The 23,300-nt window shown below is 39.5% G+C and overlaps 2 protein-coding genes across 4 annotated transcripts in view; one reads left to right on the top strand and one right to left on the bottom strand.

The window, feature by feature from the left end:
* Positions 1–23,300, bottom strand: part of LOC139449408 (arginine--tRNA ligase, cytoplasmic-like) — a 146,062-nt gene that overhangs the window by 65,114 nt on the left and 57,648 nt on the right. The window lies entirely within an intron of this gene.
* Positions 1,202–17,455, top strand: LOC139449851 (uncharacterized). Of its 3 annotated transcripts, none has more exons than XM_071231412.1 (2): positions 1,202–1,607; positions 14,892–17,455. In XM_071231412.1, the coding sequence occupies exon 2, from the start codon at positions 14,946–14,948 to the stop codon at positions 16,650–16,652; it is 1,707 nt and encodes a 568-aa protein (XP_071087513.1). In that variant the 5' UTR covers positions 1,202–1,607; positions 14,892–14,945; the 3' UTR covers positions 16,653–17,455. The 3 variants fall into 3 exon arrangements, with proteins under 3 accessions (XP_071087513.1, XP_071087514.1, XP_071087515.1); XM_071231413.1 differs by lacking the exon at positions 1,202–1,607 and adding an exon at positions 5,784–5,861; XM_071231414.1 differs by lacking the exon at positions 1,202–1,607 and adding an exon at positions 6,897–6,935.

Here is a 23,300-nt window from a genome sequence, read left to right as displayed (position 1 = left end):
GATGGTACTCTTACAAAGATGGTGCCCTGACAATGATAGTTCTCTGATAAAGATGGTTCCATGATAAAGATGGTGCCCTTACAATGATGGTTCCCTGACGATGATAGTTCTCTGATAAGGATGGTACTCTTACAAAGATGGTGCCCTGATAAAGAGGGTACCCTTACAAAGATGGTCAATCCCTGATGAATACGGTTCCCTGATGAATATGATTTCCCTGATAAAGACGGTTCTCTGATAAAGGTGGTACACTGATAAAGATAGTCCCTGATGAAGATGGTACACTGATAAAGATAGTTCTCTGAAGAAGATGGTACATTGATGTCAACAATGATGCCATCAGAGAGCCACATGGATGTCAACTATTGATATATTGTCATGTAATCGGATACTGGGTTGTAATAAGGCAACTGTGTGAATCACTAGTTACACGTCCACCAGTTGTATGTTGTTTAACACCACTCACTGTAATATTCCACCTGTATGACATCAGCCTGTAAATAATCATGTCTGGACCAGACAATCCCCTGACTGATATTGGGAGCAATGATCCAAGTCGGGGTTCAATGACAGAGGATTCGTGACATGGGTGACCACATGAAGTAACACTGCTCTAGTGATTCACCAAAACATATGATTATCACACATGTTTAAAAAACGCCTCAAAACTGTTTCGTGTGTTCAACATAAATACCTTTCTACTTACTGGGAGTTGTTTTGAACATCATTTGTTTTCTATTTCTCATTCTTATGCAACGCTTTGAAAGTGTATGTATTTCAGACAGATTTCTTCCACATCTTATATTAATGATTTGTTGCCATAGTGACACCATATAACATTTACTCAAAACCAGCCTTATCCTAGGCCTCAACCGGTATCCTTCTTACTTTATGTTAACAAACATCCTGTTTCGGATTTCAAGTACAATTCTCTGAAAATGTAACAACTTGAAATTTCTACTTCATTTTTTTTCTTCAGTTGAAACGTCATTAAAAAAAGTTCCTGGATTTTTCCTTTAAAAGAACATACAGTCATTCTGGTTTTCAAAGCCGTGTAAAATCGATTTCTTAAGAATGAGACAGAACACCACTAAATCATTAGCAGTAAAACAGAAAACATGCTTGTTCTTTTTCAGTTTGAACATCTTGACTGCACATGAACAAGCATGGCTAGAGAAGCATGGGTGTGCGTGATCGTACATTTCTTTGGTCACCATGTCAATTAACATCAGTGAGCCAAAGCCTGGAATTACTGGCTTTGCTGATCACAGGCTAGGGAGGAGATCCCGCCCGGAGAGGGCCACCTGCCTTCGATATTGACGGCGACGGACAAAACAGTTCCGTGAGGAAATATTGAAACACGGGGAAAACAATCTTGGTTGAATGCAGAATCGACAAATGCACAGCGAGTGACAGCTGTGTAGGTTTCCCCACCAGTTGAATTGACCAGAGATTTGCATAGATCCTCGTACAGTGACAGCGCAGTGCCACTGACTACGCTGACCGGTCTAACGAGTCTGGCTGCAGTCGCAGACATGGGAGATAGTTAGCAAGGCAGGACGCTCGCAACTTGGGGCTTGCACGGAATGGGATACCACAGTGTTTAAGTAAGTCGCTAATTCACTCCCTGCAGTTGCAGCAATTTTCTTGTGTTTAATGTTGAACATTTACTGTTATTTTGCATTTTAATTCTTTAAGACATTTTTAAAGAATCACGTCAGATTTAACTGTGATGGTTTCACTCGTCCATTTGATATATACACTGATCAGTCATAAAAAAAAGCTTCAAAATGTTAAAGCATTAAATATATGAAAAAAATATGATTATGAAATCTTTGCTTAAACATGAAAAATTGGCGTTCTTTCAGATTAGATAAATTTAACATATCTTAAAAGTACACATATAAAAATACTGCTCAATATTTAATACAGACTATTGCATATGATTCAATAGACAATAAAATATTCATAAAATAATGTCAAAAAGCACACAATTCAATATAAGTTCCACCATATACACAATACATATACATATTACTCTACATATTACTAGATACCCTATATATTACCATTTGTATACAATGCATGAGTGATATATTACGGACAAAAAGTTCAGATTTATTTAGATTTATTCAGATGTTTTTTCAAAGATGCATGTATATGTGATGAGGTCTAACAACAGATGGTATTAGTGCTGTTTCTGCTTGTTAAGGTAACGTCCAGTCAAACAATAGATACTGTGCTCTGACCGGTCAGGGAGAGGACAGTGGTCCTGCTACCATATTCACACTGCCTTGTGCCTATAACACAGACAGGATCGCATTGATTGGTAGCTTATCAAAAAAACAGGATTCAGGGATAAACAGTTCTGCAATGTTACCATTTGACTCATCAGTTCTAAAAACACTCAGTAAACATAACAGACAGCTGTTTTCTTTGTTAGCCCATGATTAATCAATTATTAGATTTTCAAGCCAGCCTGCCTCACATCATTGTATATCCCCATACAGAGGCACGGAAAATCACTTTCTTTACTTGATGAAATACACCATATACACAACCGAAGACTTTGTCCACCACAACCACCCTCCCTGATGAATAACTGCCACAGCTGAAAATTGTATCTACCATATCACCTCCCTCATGGATAACTGCATCAGTTGAACACTTTATCCGTCATATCACCTCCCTGATGGATAACTGCCTCAGATGAAAATGTTATCTACCATATCACCTCCCTCATGGATAACTACATCAGTTGAAAACCTTATCCACCATATCACCTCTCTCATGGATAACTGCCTCAGCTGAAAATTGTATCTACCGTATCACCTCCCTCATGGATAACTGCATCAGTTGAACACTTTATCCACCATATCACCCCCCTGATGGATAACAGCCTCTGCTGAACACTTTATCCACCATATCGCCTCTGTGATGGATAACTGCATCAGCTGAACACTTTATCCACCATATCACCTCCCTGATGGATAACAGCCTCTGCTGAACACTTTCTCCACCATATCGCCTCTCTGATGGATAACTGCATCAGCTGAACACTTTATCCACCATATCACCTCCCTGATGGATAACAGCCTCAGCTGAACACTTTATCCACCATATCGCCTCTCTGATGGATAACTGCATCAGTTGAACACTTTATACACCATATCACCTCCCCAATGGATAACAGCCTCAGTTGAACACTTTATCAACCATATCACATCCCTCATGGATAACTGCATCAGCTGAACACTTTATACACTATATCGCCTCCCTGATGGATAACAGCCTCAGTTGAACACTTTATCAACCATATCACCTCTCTGATGGATAACTGCATCAGTTGAACACTTTATCAACCATATCACCTCCCTGATGGATAACTGCATCAGTTGAACACTTTATCCACCATATCACCTCACTGATGGATAACTGCATCAGTTGAACACTTTATCCACCATATCACCTCACTGATGGATAACAGCCTCAATTGAACACTTTATCAACCATATCACAGCCCTCATGGATAACTGCATCAGTTGAACACTTTATCCACCATATCGCCTCCCTGATGGATAACTGCATCAGTTGAACACTTTATCCACCATATCACCTCACTGATGGATAACTGCATCAGATGAACACTTTATACACCATATCACCTCACTGATGGCTAACAGCCTCAATTGAACACTTTATCAGCCATATCACCTCCCTCATGGATAACTGCATCAGTTGAACACTTTATCCACCATATCACCTCCCTGATGGATAACTGCATCAGTTGAAAACTTTATCCACCATATCACCTCTGTGATGGATAACTGCATCAGTTGAACACTTTATACACCATATCACCTCTCTCATAGATAACAGCCTCAATTGAACACTTTATCAACCATATCACCTCCCTCATGGATAACTGCATCAGTTGAACACTTTATCCACCATATCACCCCCCTGATGGATAACAGCCTCTGCTGAACACTTTATCCACCATATCGCCTCCGTGATGGATAACTGCATCAGCTGAACACTTTATCCACCATATCACCTCCCTGATGGATAACAGCCTCTGCTGAACACTTTATACACCATATTGCCTCTCTGATGGATAACAGCCTTCGCTGAACACTTTATCCACCATATCGCCTCTCTGATGGATAACTGCATCAGTTGAACACTTTATCCACCATATCGCCTCTCTGATGGATAACTGCATCAGCTGAACACTTTATACATCATATCACCTCCCTGATGGATAACTGCCTCAGCTGAACACTTAATACACCATATCACCTCCCTCATGGACAACTGCCTCAGCTGAAAATGTTATCTACCATATCACTTTCCAATTGGATAACTGCCTCAGCTGAACACTTTATACATCATATCATCCCCTGATGGATAACAGCCTCGGCTGAACACTTTATCCACCATATCACTTTCCTGACTGATAACAGCCTCAGCTGAAAATGTTATCTACCATATCACCTCCCTAGAGTATAAAAGCCTCAGCTGAACACTCTATCCACCATATCACCTCCCCAATGGATAACAGCCTCAATTGAACACTTTATCCACCATATCACCTCCCTGATGGATAACAGCCTCTGCTGAACACTTTATCCACCATATCACCTCCCTGATGGATAACAGCCTCTGCTGAAAATGTTATCTACCATATCTCTTCTCTGATGGATAACTGCATCAGCTGAACACTTTATACATCATATCACCCCCTGATGGATAACAGCCTCTGCTGAACACTTTATCCACCATATCACTTTCCTGACTGATAACAGCCTCAGCTGAAAATGTTATCTACCATATCACCTCCCTAGAGTATAAAAGCCTCAGCTGAACACTCTATCCACCATATCACCTCCCTGATGGATAACAGCCTCAATTGAACACTTTATCCACCATATCACCTCCCTGATGGATAACAGCCTCAATTGAACACTCTATCCACCATATCACCTCCCTGATGGATAACAGCCTCAGCTGAACACTTTATCCACCATATCACCTCCCTGACTCTGTGCGTGCGTGCGTGTGTGCATGTGTTGAATAACCAACATGCTTCACTTGACAGCAAATTTTGTGTGTGTGTGTGTGTGTGTGTTGAAGAAACAATATGCCTTACTTGACAACAAATTGGCTGAACATGTGTTAAAAACTCCCCATTCTATAACGGTAGTCTTTAAAGGTGCTATTCACACAATTGCAAGACTTAAATAACATTCATACTCAACATTCAGCTGCACAGGTGCTGTGACTTTTAGGACACAAAAGCATAAAGCAAGTCTAGGCGGACAAATTTACTCCCTGGAAGCTCAACAGCGTTGAGCTGGGCAAATAGCAACAAAGTACCTTTAAGGGCCATTGAATGAGATACCAGTAATCACATGTAACAGCAATAGATTTCTAATCTCTATGTGCCAGCCATTTTGTTCAAGTCAATATCGGAATCAGGATAACAAGGCTGTGTAGTTTCTCATTCTTCAGCTTGAATCCTGACCTTAATTCAGCTACTGAATTCTGTGAATTGATGTTAACAGGCATAATGTTACAGATCTTGGTAAAAAATTAAGTAACCAAAATGTATTGATTTTTTCAACACAGTGCATTGATCATACTTGGTTCGAGGTACCTACATTCCTGAAAGGTTTCAGACATTCGCCACTGGGTGAAACACACGAGCATGAGTATTATTAATGCTGACAAACCTAGAGCCAAGTGAACTCAAAATAATATAGGTTTCTGGCTTTAAGGGATCTGACAGACTACTGGACCACACCTGCAGATCTCTGACATGACGGAGGGACTGTGACTCATGGTCTGGTACCCACAATGTAAGTGATTCCACCAATGAGATATAATTGTCTGTGAAATTAGGAAAATGAACTGCTGGAATGTATGGTGTATATATTTTAGTAAGAATGTTTTGAGTGGGTTTTGAAAATGTGGTTGGCTTTGAGTGAGTGAGTATGTTTGGGTGAGTGAGTGCATGAGTATGTTTGGGTGAGTGAGTGCATGAGTATGTTTGGGTGAGTGAGTGAGAGTTTGTGTTAGTGAGTGAATGACTGAGTATGTTTGGGTGAGTGAGTGAGTGTGAGTATGTTTGGGTGAGTGAGTGAGTGAGTGAGTATGTTTGGGTGAGTGAGTCCATGAGTATGATTGGGTGAGTGAGTGCATGAGTATGTTTGGGTGAGTGAGTGAGTGAGTGCATGAGTATGTTTGGGTGAGTGAGTGAGTGAGTGAGTGAGTGAGTGAGTATGTTTGAGTGAGTGAGTGAGTGAGTGGGTGAGTGAGTGGGTGAGTGAGTGGGTCTTAGCAATATTCCAAATATATCACGGTTTGGGAAACCAGCAATGGGCTTCACATGAACCCACCCCACTGCCCCTTACAGTAACACAACCTGCCTGACTGAAGCAAATTTCCACAGAAACCTTCAGTGCACTGATTCAACACGAACATTAGGACTTTTCATAAAAAATCAATCTTCCACATAACAAACATCTTCATTAATGACATAATTATGAATATTTAATTCCAAAGCTTGAAGTATGTTAACGTCTGACTTTTATTCGAATTAGAATCTATAAATAAAGTAAAAGTGATAAAGGCACATGGTTTTCTGAAACAGAAGCTTGCAGTAGTGACAAAAACAAACTATTCTTAGGCCCGCCCTATGTAGAACGAGCCACGAGTCAGCAACCTCAAGATATCCCGACACATTGGCAGCTATCTGTTTTATGTGACAACAAAATTATCGGTGGCAGGAAGTGGATTATAAATCATGCATCAGTGCTTCCCAGCAGTGCATGTTGGGAATGTTAATACCAATCCCTCTTCAGGTCCTTGTGTACAGCCAACTCCGGCAGCGCCCTTCATGAGCTGTGCTTCATCTGGACTCCCCTTAACAGGTCAGATATTTACTGTCGGTCCTGAGTAGCAGGCATTGTCCAAACTAAATATGTTTACAATAAAAATGTCTATAAAATATAAATATAAATATAAATTATCAATTTCCAATAACATATAAACTTTAGGAGTATTCTCTCCCAGATTGCAATATTCAGGCAGACAAGAAAGTTTATGGATCTGTTCAATAATTTGTCTTTCTATCTAAATATGCTTCTGTTCATTAATACCCAGGGTACATTAATCAACCAGCTCACACAAATATGTCCTAAAAAGGCTTTGGATCAAAATGAACCAAAACATAAATATATTCAGAAAAAGAATTTCTGCACTTATCAGTCATCAATCATCCATAAAAATGTCAAAAAAATACTTATAACCAACAATCCGTCAGTTGTGGAACTGCAGACAAAAGGAATATCATCGTTCTTCCATGGTGACTACTGATGCTAAATGCCTATTGTTTACCCAGCTCATCACGATGATGAGGCAGCGATACTGTTCAGGACATCAGCAAATTGATCATGCGTATGTATCAGATAATATTGGACAGTTAAATCTGGACAAAACATTTGACTTTTGTGCCAAGTAACAAACAAACATAAGACAATGATACAGTGAGACAACTTTTTACCATTACAAACAATCTCGCTGCAAACACACAAATAAAATAAATGTCTTTTTTGAGCATTTAGATGCTCCAGATATAAGTCAGATTTATCCCTCATGGATTTCAGCATCTTCATTTATGGAGGAGATTTGATGAGGATTCATTCTGGTCTTTGAAAGGCATTTAGAAGTGATTCACATAAGGAAGAGAATATATGGATGTCAATTTCTTTATTATGAGGAACACAACGTTTCGGAGTATATGCTTACTCCTTCAACAGATTTATAATGCTAGATCACCCGATGAAGGTGTAAGCATATACTCCAAAACGTGTTCCTCATAATAAAGAAGTTGACATCCATATATTCTCTTCCTTAGGATTCCTTCTGTATAACTGCTGTGGTGGGGATTAGGGATGTAATCATATATTGCGATATTGATGTATCCATACAATTTCTTTATACTAAATTAAAAATTCACAGACACAGAAACGTTAACATTCGATTAATTTACCTTGATGCTTAAGATGGACATTAGGATGGATATGAAGAAAGCAGGAAGTTCAATTTTAAACATTTAAAAAATGAAGCTGATTAATTGCAGGCCTAGACAGGAATTTTCTATCTATACACAGGCAGAATAATTAATTTCATTATTAAACTAATTATTGTGAAAAGTGTGAATTAATAAATGTGCTTCAAAGACTCACAAGACAAAAGATATTTTGCAAAAAAATGTTGGTGAAAAATATTTTCGGACTTCAAGAGAAAATCTTACTATTAGGCCTGTGACCCAAAAGGACCTGTTAATAATAGTGAGTGAGTGAGTAAGGTTTTACGCCGCTTTTAGCAATATTCCAGCAATATCACGGCGGGGGACACCAGAAATGGGCTTCACACATTGTACCCATGTCGAGAATCGAACCCGGGTCTTCGGCATGACAAGCGAACGCTTTAACCACTAGGCTACCCGACCGCCCCTTTAATAATAGTGAGTGAGTGAGTGAGTGAGTATGGTTTAATGCCCCTTTTAGCAATATTCCAGCAATATCATGGCGGGACACACTAGAATTGGGCTTCACACATTGTACCCATGTTGGGAATAAAACCCGGGTCTTCGGTGTGATGAGTGAACGCTTTAACCACTAGGCTACCCCACCGCCCCCTGTTCACAATAAGATTGTTCTGTCTGACACATGATTGTAAATCAGCTAGCGCCAAAGACTTGCTTGTGTTGGATCAAATATAAAATTTCTGAAAACCCTCTAAATCAGTCTTTTGGACACATTTTATCCTTCTTTCTATATGTGTTATTTGTAACAATAACTCCATTGAAAAAAAATAAAATTAATATTGCATCATCAGACACAGGTGGTCAGAACAAGTTTTGTTTGTTTGTTGTTGTTTAACTCTGAAATCAGCAATACTCCAGCTTTCTGCCCCGGTGTAAATGATAGTGTCTGAACCAGACAATCCAGTGATTGATATCATGAGCATCTATCCACGTAACATGATGACATGCATCAATCAAGTCAGCGAACGTGACCCAACCTGAGTCACCTCTAACCACTTTACTTACTTGTCGATTTAACATACGCTTTCCGACATTATGCGTATTTCACACACGGCCTCTTACGACAAACATTGTCGCCTTGTATGGCCAGAATGGATTGCTGATGACCTATTTTGTCCTGGATCTTCACGGGTCAGACAATAAATGATCCTACATCCATAGTTATTCGGTGTATGTTATTTCCAATCTATAATGCAGTATGGCCTCTCCTACCTAAAACCTCAGTGAACCGATGTAAGGCACATGCACCAAGTCAGATTTGTTACCTTTTGCCTTGACAAACAGAAAATCAATGTGGCACAGGGACACAAATGAAATTAATGCATCTGTTGAATTCACATCGTTAGTGGTGAGAAACAAGGACAGTGATCTAATTAGCTCTCCCATGATTGACGACACAGGCCAACCACCATCCACCTGAGGAAGCTGGCGTGGGCCAGTGTCTAGCTGTGCTTGTGTTTCATAAGACCACGCTCAGGCCGTGTCAGATATGATGCAAGCAGTCAGTCATGTCATCATGTGTTCTCACTAACTCCAGAACCATATGGTTCCAATCAATCAGACACAGTTTGGGAGTGAGGTGAGGTGAAATTGGGTCTAATGTCGCGTCCAAGATTATTGCACTTATATAGCGACGAGCATGCACGTGTGTGTGTGGCTGCTTGTTCTAGTCCGGACTTATGCCAATTTATAATGCTAGCTCACTGAGATACCATGCCGCAGGTTAACATGAATACCCCACTCAGACACAGTATACTGACTCCGAGACGACCAGTCCTTGTTTTAGTCAGTCAGTCAGTCAGTCAGTCAGTCAGTCAGTCAGTCAGTCAGAATATTCCAGCAATATCATAGCAGGGGACACCAGCAATGAGCATCACACATTGTACCCATGTGAGGAATCGAACCCGGGTCTTCGGTGTGAAGAGTAAATGCCTGTAGCAGTAGGTGACCCCATCGGCCCAGTAGCATGATGTGGGCGGAGAGCCTGAAGTGATGCAGGTCGTAGACATGGACCACTTGGGTGAAACCCACAGGCAGGGTATGAGTGGAGGAGCCTCGAAACATAATCAGGTCGAATTGTATTTGAATCCATGATCAAAGGTTTCTAGCCTGCCTAGAGGGCAGAACTGCTCATGATACTCAGCAAATCATGGCACCTTAGATGACTGGGCGATCAGGCTTGGCTTACTGACAGGTTCCTACAGTATAGCTGGTATATTGTTGACTGGGTCGTTACACAAATGTCACTCAAATATTCAAATCATATACAAGAACCAAATTTGAAAATGATAGAAAATATCTTAATTGTTTCACATTGCTACATGTCACATCCGACCCGTGAAGATCTGGGATAGAATAGGTTTTCAGAAACCAAAACTTGCAGTAAAAAGTGACGATGCTTGTCATAGGAGGCAAATAACGGGATCGGGTGGTCAGACTCGCTGTCTTGGTTGTCATTGTATCCCAATTGCGTAGATCGATGCTCATGATGTCAATCACTGGATTGTCTTGTCCACACTGGATTATTTACAGATCACCCTCATATAGCTGGAATATTGTTGAGTGCAGCGTTAAACAACAATCAAACAAACAAACAAAACATGTCACATCCATATTTTTATTTGCTTTCACATTTAGCCAACTTTATATTTAATTAACTTCTTAGTTATTTAATGCTGCGATCAGCAGTATTCCAGCCTGTAAATATAACCAATTCTAGACCAGAAAGTCCAAATGTTATTGTGAACTATCCAGGGTATATACGATGACAGGTTATCAACCAAGTCGCCGAGCCTGACCACCTGATTCACTTGGTCACCTTTCACGACCAGCATAGGTTGCTGGGTACAAATTCTTAGACCAAAATCCCCAAAGGGACTAATTTCATCAATGTATAAAAAAAACAAAAGAAAGATTAATGATTTGTGCCACATAGTGAATGAACTTCAGGCCTCAGTGTAATCTTCTTGTGAGGACATTATAAACAATGGCTGCAAATCAATCTGCACGAAACCCTTATTGCGATGACATAAAATTCAATAGCTAATCTATTTCTTAACATTCAAATCAATACAAGCCTGTGAGCATTATTGAATTTAATGAATTTTTCTCGGAAAGTAGACCTAGTGACAATATCATAGACAGCTTATTTTTCAGAGGTCTCACTTATTATCTATAGATTTATATCTAAATTTATCAAAAAGTATAGGTCCAAATGGTTTCATAAATATCTTCAAGTAAAAATAACTCAACTGAAGGATAATGCTCTTTGAGTCACTAGTCACATGTGAATTTACGTTGTTGTCATTTGTTTCCATAAATAGCTATCTGTATTCTTCAAGACACCATGTAGAGGCTTTGATCTGCACATAAAACAGATAGATACAATATGCTTGGTCAGGGCTGGTAGCCTTGACAGCTGTGTCCCCAACCGTTGTCCTCAAGTTAGCACCGTGTTGTTACACTATGCAACATCAATTAAATGATTATGTTACAAAGGCTTTGTCTGTTTAATACAACCACAGGCAACTCCAGTGTCGTCAGTCAAAGAAACTTGCCTCACATTAAACCTGATAAACTTGATACCATAACACTTCAAGTGTTGTCAGTCCCAGAACCTCCAAGCTCCACAATAAACCTGAGAAACATCCTTACATTACATTTCCTGGTGAACTGTCACAAAACTACTTCTGTCTTGACAAACATAACCTTCAGCCCACAATAATTCAATTATTAGATTTTCTACATAATTCTTTTTGCAAATGTAAGGGGACATTAAATTTTTAAAAAATGTATTTATTTAAACAAACTGTAATTTTTTTTAAGGCATTTGTGTTCATTAACTGTTGATGGATGTGATTCACAAGATGTATGGATGTTTGATATACATGTATATGTACAAGGCGTATTCCACCAAGAAAAGAAATTGTTATAGTTTTCAGTAAATAAGTCTACTTACTATCATAATAAGTAGATAAATACAACATTTTCTCCAGATGTACAAATTCCACTAATAGAATTTTTTTATTCCGATATACAAAGATTAAAAAAATATAGGCTTGTTTCGTCATGAAAAATTCCAGTATCAAGGTCTGGCATGTGTGACTGAAAAACTGAGGCCCAGACATATGGCAGAGTTTCATACGTACAATATGCCTTCCTTTCACGCAGAACTACTTCTCACAGAATTCGTCTATCGCTGTCGCCTAGCTGACAAGATTACTTAACAAAATCATTTGGCTACAAGAACCGCACAAATTTCACTGAAAGAAAGGGGAGCATAACACCATCTACTAACCGAACTGATTTGATTTAAAAAAAGCCATCCATTCTGTAAGGATGTCTCTTTCAACAAAGGGTAAAAAAAAAGAGAATCCAGCGGTGCAATAAGCAGCCTCTGAAGAAGCCCTTCTCCAGCCACACATCACAAGATACGGTGGCTGGTACACTCTCGTGTACGCTACAGTCCCGACACGACACAGAAACCTAATTCACCCTGCTGTTGTGAGCAACAATGCCATTTCAGTGCAGACAACCCCAAGGTGAATGTAGGCATTGACTGAAGGCTATTGCACTGCCATAAATTCTAGTTATCTAGGCAATCATTCTGCATTGAAACACACCACCCTACAAGTTTATAAGACTTGGCATCATCAGCTGATTCCTAATTGTAGGGCGGCGGACAATATTTATGATGCTATGGCAACGTACCTCTTATGTTAACACTATCAAAGCAAGTATCTTCACTCAAAGGTCAACCGTTTGTACAGATAACAGTTCACAGCATACATTGTGTTGGTAATTTCAAAGCTGATGTCATGGCTTAGAAGGACTAGGAGTAAACCGCATCTATTAAATATTCAATACTTGACAGTCCGGAAATTCTTCAGAAAAATAACATTGCATTTGAATTGGAGGAAAAATGTTTTTTATATTTCCTGGATCGCAGATTTTTTTGGAGTCGGAGAAAGGAATTTCATAATTTAAGAAACAACATCAGTGCCCCAAATCACATCTTTTCTTTGAAGACTTCAATGTTACAAGAAACCAGCCTTGGCTGATCATTTGGCAAACTTGAGCATCCTATTAGTGTTGAAGATTTCAGTACTGAGAAATCACAAAATGTTTTGAAAGTGTGACTTGTCCCTAAAAATAATTTACTTCTATTCTTGATGAAACTAGGGTCGATGGTTCAGTGATCTAAGCGATAAATAAAAACCAATAATGACATAATTTGTGAAAATACTTCATCATCATTCAGTGGATAGCATCATTATGGCATTATTTAACTATTTCATAACATCATTCCTGTGTTTCTAAACATCTGGATGACATCATTCTGGTGTTTATAAACAACTAGATGACATCATTCTGGTGCTTATAAACAACTGGATGACATCATTGTGGTGTTTATAAACAATTGGATGACATCATTGTGGTGTTTATAAACAACTTGATGACTTAATGCTGGTGTTTATAAACAACTAGATGACATCATTCTGGTGTTTATAAACAACTTGATGACATCATTCTGGTGTTTATAAACAACTGGATGACATCCTTGTGGAGTTTATAAACAATTGGATGACATCATTCTGGTGTTTATAAACAACTGGATGACATCATTGTGGTGTTTATAAACAACTAGATGACATTATTCTGGTGTTTATAAACAATTGGATGACATCATTCTGGTGTGTCAAGACAGTTGGGTGATGACATTGAGGCAAAGCATGCAACTCAGATTGTTTTGAACACTGACTGATAAATTGTTCTCTCTCAAACAAATCCCAGCACACACACAGACAGACCCATGCCTCTCATCAAAGTTACATTCAAGCAGTAACCTGACAGAATGTCTGCTGATTTCATGGACCCTGGTATCCGTGGGAGGTATTTTCATAAGGACCATAACACAATTACTAAGCTATTTGTTCAGATTTCCTATTCAGGTCTCTGTTCATCAGCACTGACATTTGCCATAATATTTCTGAATGATTCAGTCCTGTGGCCTCGCTGGTCCTCAATTGGGTAACATGCTCCATTGCTAAATAAACATTAAGTCTGACTTATCTCACAGATTTGGATTTGACTGAACAAACAAAAATAACGAATCAAATCAATAAAAAAAAGTAACACTCCCTCTACTCATGCAGGTCCCAGATCTTGTTGTCCAGATGTGACTTTTATCTCCAAGCAATAGCATGGTGGTCTTGTGTAAGTGAATTTCTGGTAAATGTTGATTCTTTATCAAGAAGCGGAGCTAGAATATTTAGTTCTAGCCTGAGCAATTATGCCTGGTGTCAAAAGCGTTGTCAGGGCTTAATGGCTTTGAGAACTTTGGGGAGAGTTATCACTTCAACTTACAGTTTCTACGACCAGGAACACTGGCTTTCGTCACTGATTAACAGAAATAATATTACTGTGAAGACGTGATCTAGTATTAAAAGATGTAATTTCCATAAATTCTGCCTAGTCCGCCATATAAGCCCAGCCAAATTAATTTTCTGTTTTGATGCTACTGAAACATATAACACATTTCACCAGTGCAACCTTATAGCAATGCTTGTAACTGGCAGGTCTTACGCCCCAATACATATCCATAAGGTATCCTCAGGAGCACTAGGAAGAATTAAAGCTTGGTGTAGGGACTAGAATGAGTTAGTTTCTTAGGCTAAATTATATATTAGCTTTTACTATACTTCTATATTCAAAATGGTTTTTTATGCTAATCTGGAGATAAACATCAAACTTAGTCAATACTTCTACTTTTCAGATAAACAAGCCAATGCAGTTGAAGACCTAATTCTCGGAGTATAAATTGTACAAAATGGCCGTTGACATGGGATTCAATGAAACCCTTCAACAAGAAACCAAACTGGAGGCATACTCTGTGGTGTTGTCAGTCACGACGCTGTTGCTCGCCGCCATTGGAGGAGGAGCAGGCAGCCTAACGGTCATCTGCGCCATCCTGGCGGGCAAGTCCATCCACAAACTCAGCTACTCCATTATCCTCGTCCTTCTGTTCGCCTGTCTGGTACTCGACCTGTTGTGGACTCCGCAGGAGATTCTTCACCTCCTGTACTACCACTACACATATCAGAACCCTACCCAATACTTCAAAATATTTGTACATGGGATGTACCTGTTGTTGTCTATCGTTATGGCTGTCGCCATTGTGTTTGTGTCCGCGGAAAATATCTTCCGACAGTGCAGTCACATGGGAAAGATGTTTCAGAAAATATGGTCCATTACTGGAAGCATTACGGCTGTGCTGGTCGGCCTGTGTTTGGCTGGCTCGTACCTTGTCATCTCCACGCAGAATGAAACCAACGTGCCGGAGTATTTTGTCGTCTTCAATAGCCGCTCGTTCTGCATGAAAGTGGTGATTCTTGGAATCTTTACGTTTCTTGTTCTGGCCATCATGTTGTGTGTCATCTTCAGTGCAATAATACACAAAAAGCATTCTGGAGGTTTCCATGGCAACAGCAATAGCGGATGTAAACACCAGGTTCCTACTCTTCTGATACGAGACCCCGAAGGCAACCCGTCTGAAGACGAGTCGGAAGACACTCCATCAGTCCATGCAGCCTCCCCTCTGCCCCTGCTGGCCATCAACGCTGCAGGCGGGCCAAGCAAAGACGGACCTATGCCCATATCACCCAAAAATAAAAATATGCTTGGCGTCAATATGACCCAGATCCTGGGCCGGCGGCGCCACACAATCTGTCAGATTGGTGACTCCAGCACAAACTTCATGGATCCTGCGGAGAAGGCTAAAAAGTACACCTATGTTAGAAAGTTTTCTGTGGATATATCAGCCCTTCAGGCTCAACTGGAGAATCCAAAATTATTCAGTGGGAAAGCACCATTTCAGTCTGACACAGATCTGCAATCCAAGTCTCGCAATAATTCCCAGAAAGGTCGGCTTCCCTTGAAGACACCAGTGTTGAAATTTGATGAGAAAGATGAAAAGGTAGAAAGCGAGGAGGTGAAAAATGATGTTCGCCCAATGTTGCCATTGATTACCGTGTCAGACGACGAGGGAACAGAGAAGGAGGAGGTGGATGCTAAGTCAGAACACGAGAGTGTGGAAGAAGGGAGCGAGAAGGACAAGACAACCTTGACCTTCAAACTTCCAAACATGTCTGAAGAATCTCATGGCAGTGATCATGAGAGTTTGCACAGTTTTGACAATGACTCCACCACTGATCTGACTCTCAGTTTCACCAAACTGTCTTGTCTTCTGTCCGTGACATTCTGTCTGTGCACTCTCCCCCTCTTCCTGACTGAAGTACTACGAAACCATCTCTCAACCATCGCATACATCAACATCACCACATGTACGCTTGCCCTGTCCACGATACAAACAATCATCTACCCACAGGTCATCATCTGCATGGACAGTGTCGTACACCGCGCCGTGCATAAACTCTGGATCCGATTCCTGCGGCGGTGTCGATGCACGGCGGCCAGCATTGATGAGGATGGGGAGGAAAACAGGACAAATTTGAATACTGACACAAGCCAGGTGTAAATATATATATCCCCATGAATCCCATCCTCGATTATCCAGTGTATTTACATCCACATCATATTTCAATAAATACGCAGGACCCATCTTTTATGATAAAAAAAATACATGTCCAATTTATGATGTGACACATTTTTAAAATAATATTCAAATCATATTATGCTAATGAGTAGAGAATTTTTGTGCTATTTAGTTAGTGACAGGAGAGATGGAGAAAGTGATGTCACTTTCCGAACAAACAAAGATGACGAATGGACCCTGGGTATTTATCATAATATTGTTTGTTTGTTTGTTGATTAACGCAACACTCAAAAATATTCCAGCAATATGACGGCGGTCTATGAATAATTAAATGTAGGCCAGGCAATCCAGTGATTGACATCACGAGCATCAATCCACGCAATTGGTATACAATGACATGCATCAACTAAGTCAGCAAGTCTGACTACCCAATACCGATATCGTCATGGGTCTTTTATCGTAACAGAACGGCGACACAATACTGGATGATCGGGGATGCATGAATCCTTAACTGGATATCTTATCTTGTGAATGTTGTGGTCAAGTTTTATACCAGATGAACATGGGCGGCTATTTGTGTATCTTTATACGATGCTCGGCATAAGGTTGTCACTAAATGCACTTTATATAAGCATATATGGACCTGTTCAGCGTGTTCAATGTATGTATGACTGTTTGATGGCATGTAAACTTATAGCAGTAAACCTTAACACACTATCACATCTTTTATTCTATTTATGCATAGGCTCAGTGGTAGATAATAATCATGATATTTTTTCTTAAGTCTGGCTAAAATGATCTGCACAGGTATGTCATCTAAAGTTACGGTGGTGGTCCACAAGGAGTGAGTGAGTATGGTTTTACGCCGCTTTTACCAATATTCCAGCAATATCAAGGCGGGGGACATCAGAAATGGGCTTCACACATTGTACCCGTGTCGGGAATCGAACCTGGGTCTTCGGCGTGACAAACAAATGCTTTGACCACTATGCTACCCGACCGCCCGTCCATAAGGAAAAGTCAACCGTCCTTTCCAACCATGGGACATATGTTTAACGTGAAATAGCCTTCACAGTCAATTAACACCCCAAGACCATAGAGGGAATATTCTATACTTCTTTACCACAGAGAAAAAGAGTCAACATAGAAACATCAAATTCAGGAATCTATACACTAACAAACTGGAAGGGCAACACCAGGTGTCATTTCAATAATAGTGGGTGGGTATGGTTTTACGCTGCTTTTAGCAATACTCCAGCAATATTCCAGCAATATCACGGCGGGGGACACCAGAAATGGGCTTCACACATTGTACCCATGTCGGGAATCAAACCCGGGTCTTCGGAAAGATGAGCTAACCCTTTAACCACTAGGCTACCTGACCGCCCCCATTTCAATATGAGGAGCCACCATTCAAGATGAAGTCTATAGTGTCTCCTAGATGTGAAACGATCCATAACGTCCTGGTACGATACATATCATGATACATAGGTCCAATGTGATATGCATCACTATACATCGTCATGACATGTTGCGTATCACGCTGCACATATTTACGTCAAATCACATGGAAACCTCTGGACTGTAAATCTTTCGGTGCAGGTCCAAAAGGAAAACTAGCCTGTATACACATGATCGTAGCGGCTACTTTTAGTAGTGAACTTGAAACACTATTAACACATTTTACAAAAACGCTGATGATTACACAAGTAAGAAGTACTTTATTTCAGTCAGTGTATCGCCTGTATTGATACCGAAAACAAATGTATGGTGTATCGTATCATCAGTGAGTGAGTGAGTTTGTTTTACGCCGCTTTTACCAATATTCCAGCAATATCACGGTGGGGGACACAAGAAATGGGCTTCACACATTGTACCCATGTCGGGAATCGAACCCGGGTCTTCGGCGTGATGAGCGAACAATTTAACCACTAGGCTACCCGACCGCCCCTTATCGTATCATCAAATAAAAAGTCACGAAACACAGGTGCACCAACGTATCGTTTCACCCTCCATTCTATTCTGATAAATACCCAGGACTCATCAGCCATCAATGCTCTGTTCAGAAGTGACATTCCCATTCCCATCTCCATTGCTCCTGTCCAAACTTACAACTTCAGCACATAAGAGTAATTTGATTTCATGGCTATTTTAGGCATTCTGATGTTCGTATCAGACTTCAAACAAAGCAATCTTGGCGAATTATGAGATATTTATCCAAATAAAATGGGGTAATATGACACTGGATAACCAAAAGATGACAGAGTGCTACATCTAAAACTTGCTGTGGGTTTAAACTTGATTTCATCAGTCAACATTTCACTTCATGGAATTTCATTTACTATTATTATTATTATTATTATTATTATTATTATTATTATTATTATTATTATTTTATTGGGTAAATGTTTCATTTAGTTTGCTTTTCCATTCTTGTTGAGAGGTTGTGAACCTTTGTGTCCAGAGAATGAAATGAACATTATGTATGCACTTTCTGTAACTCATAAATCACTTTCTTTTGTGTTGTTTTTATTTTTTTGCGTTTTTTATCTGAACTTTGCTTGTCACATTGCCTGTAATAATACATCCACATGGAAGAGGGTTAGCACCATATACCGATTTATAATGGCAAGTTTATAATGTTGTCTCCTGCATTCATATCTGATGAAATACATTTGTTAATGAAGTGACATACTCATATTGGCATTTGGATGTTTTATGTTATGACAAGTTTCCATGGCAACAATGTTTTACTACCCTTGCGCGTCCCCACTTCCATACCATATCACAAGGTAGGACTCAGTTGTTAGGACCAGGGGACAAAAACATACAGTGTTCGTGTACTGCCGGTTCACCACTGCTATCTTACACATGATAGGTCAATGTCATGTGTAGATATTTCCCACAGATGCATCGGAGCTCACGATATATGGAAATAGAAACGGTGTGTGCTTAACTTTTTTCAAGGTGTATAGGTCTGTGTTAACATGTTGCTTCAGCAGATGCTGATGCTGAGGATGGAGTCGGAATCTTTACGTTCGACTCTGTTTTGGGCAGCGATTTCTTGTGAATATGGAAAGAGTCTTGTCGCTTTTATTTGAATGACATCTGTATAAACGTCAACAGTGTCATCAGGATTGAGTGAGTGAAGGGGGATTACGACCAGCACCATAGCCGAAACAAACATCCTTAATAAAACACAGTAACTGTAACTTCAGTGCGTTTGCTGACACTCTATTAAGCCAGCACTGATGGAGGAAACATAGCATAATGGCCAGTTTATAACCCCACAAACTCAAACTGATACTAAACATTTCAAATGAAACATTATTACCCCCAAAATTGATTCTTGCGATCAAATGTATTCCAGGATTAATGTTCAGTGAATAATGACCCCAGGTCTTGTTTTTGCTCCTTTGAGATTCACTCGCAGAAGCATTTTGCTTGTAACAAATGGCATTAGCATTTTTCCAGAATTTAACAGAATTGCCACAGGCGATATCACTTGTGATATTACGACAATGAGATTGTATCAAATGCATCTCAGGTTAGTGTGACATCATCAGTTACCATGACATCACAAAGAAATGATATAATGTGTTTGCCTCTGCCACTGAAGCTGATTTTGCTTAACCTATTACACCCAAGACACTGGTTATTAACTGCTTAGGAAGAATGATTTTGAATGACAATAAAATCTCACTCTTGTGTCTTTAGATAATAAAAATATCAACATTTGTCAACAAAGTTTAAAGCACTTTGGCAAGCATCAGAGATCTAAACTTTAACGACTCATTTTGAAACATCTGATAATAAAAGACACAAGCGGTAGAATCTAACACTTTTAGTCTACAAGTCTACTTATCATGATAACATGTAGCAAAACCCTTAAAAATGGCAAATTTCTACTAGTCCTTATGATACCTTAACTATTGGGCAGTTCGGCAAGGACTACAGGACTGGTGCCACTTTCTAACGCGGGCTATATTATCATGACATCATCATCGGAAAAAAAGTGTACAAGAAACTTTGGATGACAATCAGTCCCTGACCTAGAAAACTGACCAATCTGAAACACTGAAGATTATTTTATGTCCCCCCAAATCCAGTGGCCAATATTATTGTATGAGCCAAAAAATTCAATGAGGATTTAGTGGTTATAAGGTTTTATCAGCAAGGCCAAGTGTTCCAGCTTAATTGGCATGGCAATGGAGGGATCCTTGTCGTTTACCTTTGTGTTCAAAATACTACAGCAGTGAGCCCAAATTCTATCTTTTCATGCGCTACTTTTAGAGTGTGTTTGTGTTTGTTGTTTATGCCATACTCAGCAATACTAAAGCAATATAACAACAGCCTGTAAATCATTGAATCTGGACCAGACAATCCAGTGATTGAAATTATGAAAATGATCCATGGCATCAAAGTACGATGACACACAATAAACCTGTTAAAGAGTGTGCTACTTATAGAAAACAGAAAACAAAGTAAACATTTATGTCTTTCACTCAATTTCTAACATGCAGACGTTCATTCCACTGACAACATGAAGTTTGTGTTACCATGAAGTGACGTCAAAGTATAAACAAGGTTGGGACACAAAATACTGATTACATTCATTTTTGCAACTGTCAAAAATCAACCTGTCTGAAATGAGAATTAATTAATATCTTGCTTGACACTAAAGCTGTATACATGTATTTGATTTTTTTCACTTCTCAGCTGGCTGTACCACATCATATGTGCGATAAACTGACTTCAAACATGTCGTTAAGGACCAACTGACGACATCTGTGAAAACGTCCTGAGGCTGTTGTGACACTGCTGACTCCCAACAATCACTCATTCACCTTCATGTTTCCATACTTTCTCCATCATAATACCAACATAGGGCATGAATAATGAAATAGTTTTTTTAAAGACATCCCAACATCCCATTAAAAATTATAGTTCAAACAGGCTTTTTCTAAAAAACTAAATATTTTTGTACTTTCGGACAATTCAACAGCTGTATGTTGAGGGTTTCTTGACATCAGAAATTCCCAGACAATGGGAAGCCTCTTCAACACAGACAACCTTTTTTATCCCAACAGAATCAGAAGTAACCATACAGGTTTTGTGTTGACGCTTATGGGGCACTGTTCTGCTTCTATTGGATAATGTTTTCATAACTCTCACTAGCACACACATGTCATGGCGACTTGATCGAATCAAATGATTTGTTTTGGGAACAAACATGGCCATTGATTCCTTAAAACATTCAAGCCAGATGTTGCGGACGCAACATGTCTAGGCATAGCTTTCCACCAGTCCGCCTTAGCTAATGGGGACCTGTTCAATACAGGGCGCATCATTCAGTGGAATAAGCCTATATCTAGTTTCCAAATCCATGGATTGATTTTAAAAGGAAGTAAAAAAACTTGCTGGCTCTTGCGATCGTAATGTCTCAACGTGGTATTAAAGTCTTAAAGTTGGTGGAGTTGAGATATAATGTTATTGACAATAAGAGCAAGCAGGACACATATTTGGGTGCGAATATTGATTTGGACATGTTAGCACAAATAGTTTTTTAATAAGGGCTTGTAGGTTATTCACACAAGGACAAGCCTTTATGTGAAGTACCAATTCTGAAAGTAGATGCAGAGTTAAAAATGGGTCTCATTAGATGTCATCAGTGCTACAGATGTCATGGCTCTGACAGATACCGTATTCGTTGTAATAAGCGCCCAGGGCGCTCTCAAAATTAGAAATAGGGGGCTCTTATTGGAATATTATTTTGGTGGAAAAAAAAAGAGTTGAAAGATAAATTTCGTGGTTTATTGTGACAGCCTGAAATGTTTATGTACGACAGATACATTTTTCCAGAATTTAATTGCCCATAATTAAGGGTGCATATAACACACGAGTGTGCATATACGCGGATAAATTAGTCTTTTGTACATTGATCAATCGGAAGGGGTGCTAATTAGGATTGTTTACGAGCCAATATATCAGCAAATATCACCGTGGGCACTTATTAGAGCGGGGCGCTTATTACGTCTAATACGGTAATCGTTAACTGCTAGATTGATAGGCATCATAAAATGTGATTTAGCAGACAAACAACATGAACCTCCTAGGCCTACCATATACCTTTGTAGCTGCCAACTTTCCCAAATTACAAATAGTATTTTGTTACAATCTTCTAGCTGCGACACCAAAGCCTGATGATATTGTCATTAGGGGGCTCATTGAACTGTGTACGGTACAATATAGCCAACAGATTATACGAGAGGAGTGTCTCAATTGGACAGATGCAACACCATAGACTTCATACCAGTGGCTTTCATAGCAAAATGGTATACGGGTAAATATGTACCCTCTCTTCACCAGTGTCTATGAAAATTTAGTCTTTGTAATTTTTGTTTCACATATCATTCGTATGAATTAAAGAAGAAATAAAATTTGCATATTTTAGTTGCAAATTCATTGCGAATGCAGACAGTTTGGGAAAGTTGGCAGCTGTGCCACTTAAATGTGGGCATGGGTGGCCCAGTCATCTAAGACTCCGCGATTCGCTGTGCAGAGTTGTGTCCCTTGGCTACACCAGAAACCTATGATTGTGGGTTCGAACCCCGGTTCACCCTGATTATG

Source organism: Haliotis cracherodii, unplaced genomic scaffold (assembly GCF_022045235.1).
Source record: "Haliotis cracherodii isolate W230 unplaced genomic scaffold, xgHalCrac1.p SCAF_8, whole genome shotgun sequence".
In the NCBI taxonomy this organism is placed as follows: Eukaryota; Metazoa; Mollusca; class Gastropoda; order Lepetellida; family Haliotidae; genus Haliotis; species Haliotis cracherodii.
This window is presented reverse-complemented; position numbering and strand designations above follow the sequence as displayed.

Excerpts from the sequence above, each read along its gene's own strand:
- LOC139449851 (XM_071231412.1), top strand. The coding sequence starts at position 14,946 with ATGGCCGTTGACATGGGATTCAATGAAACCCTTCAACAAGAAACCAAA.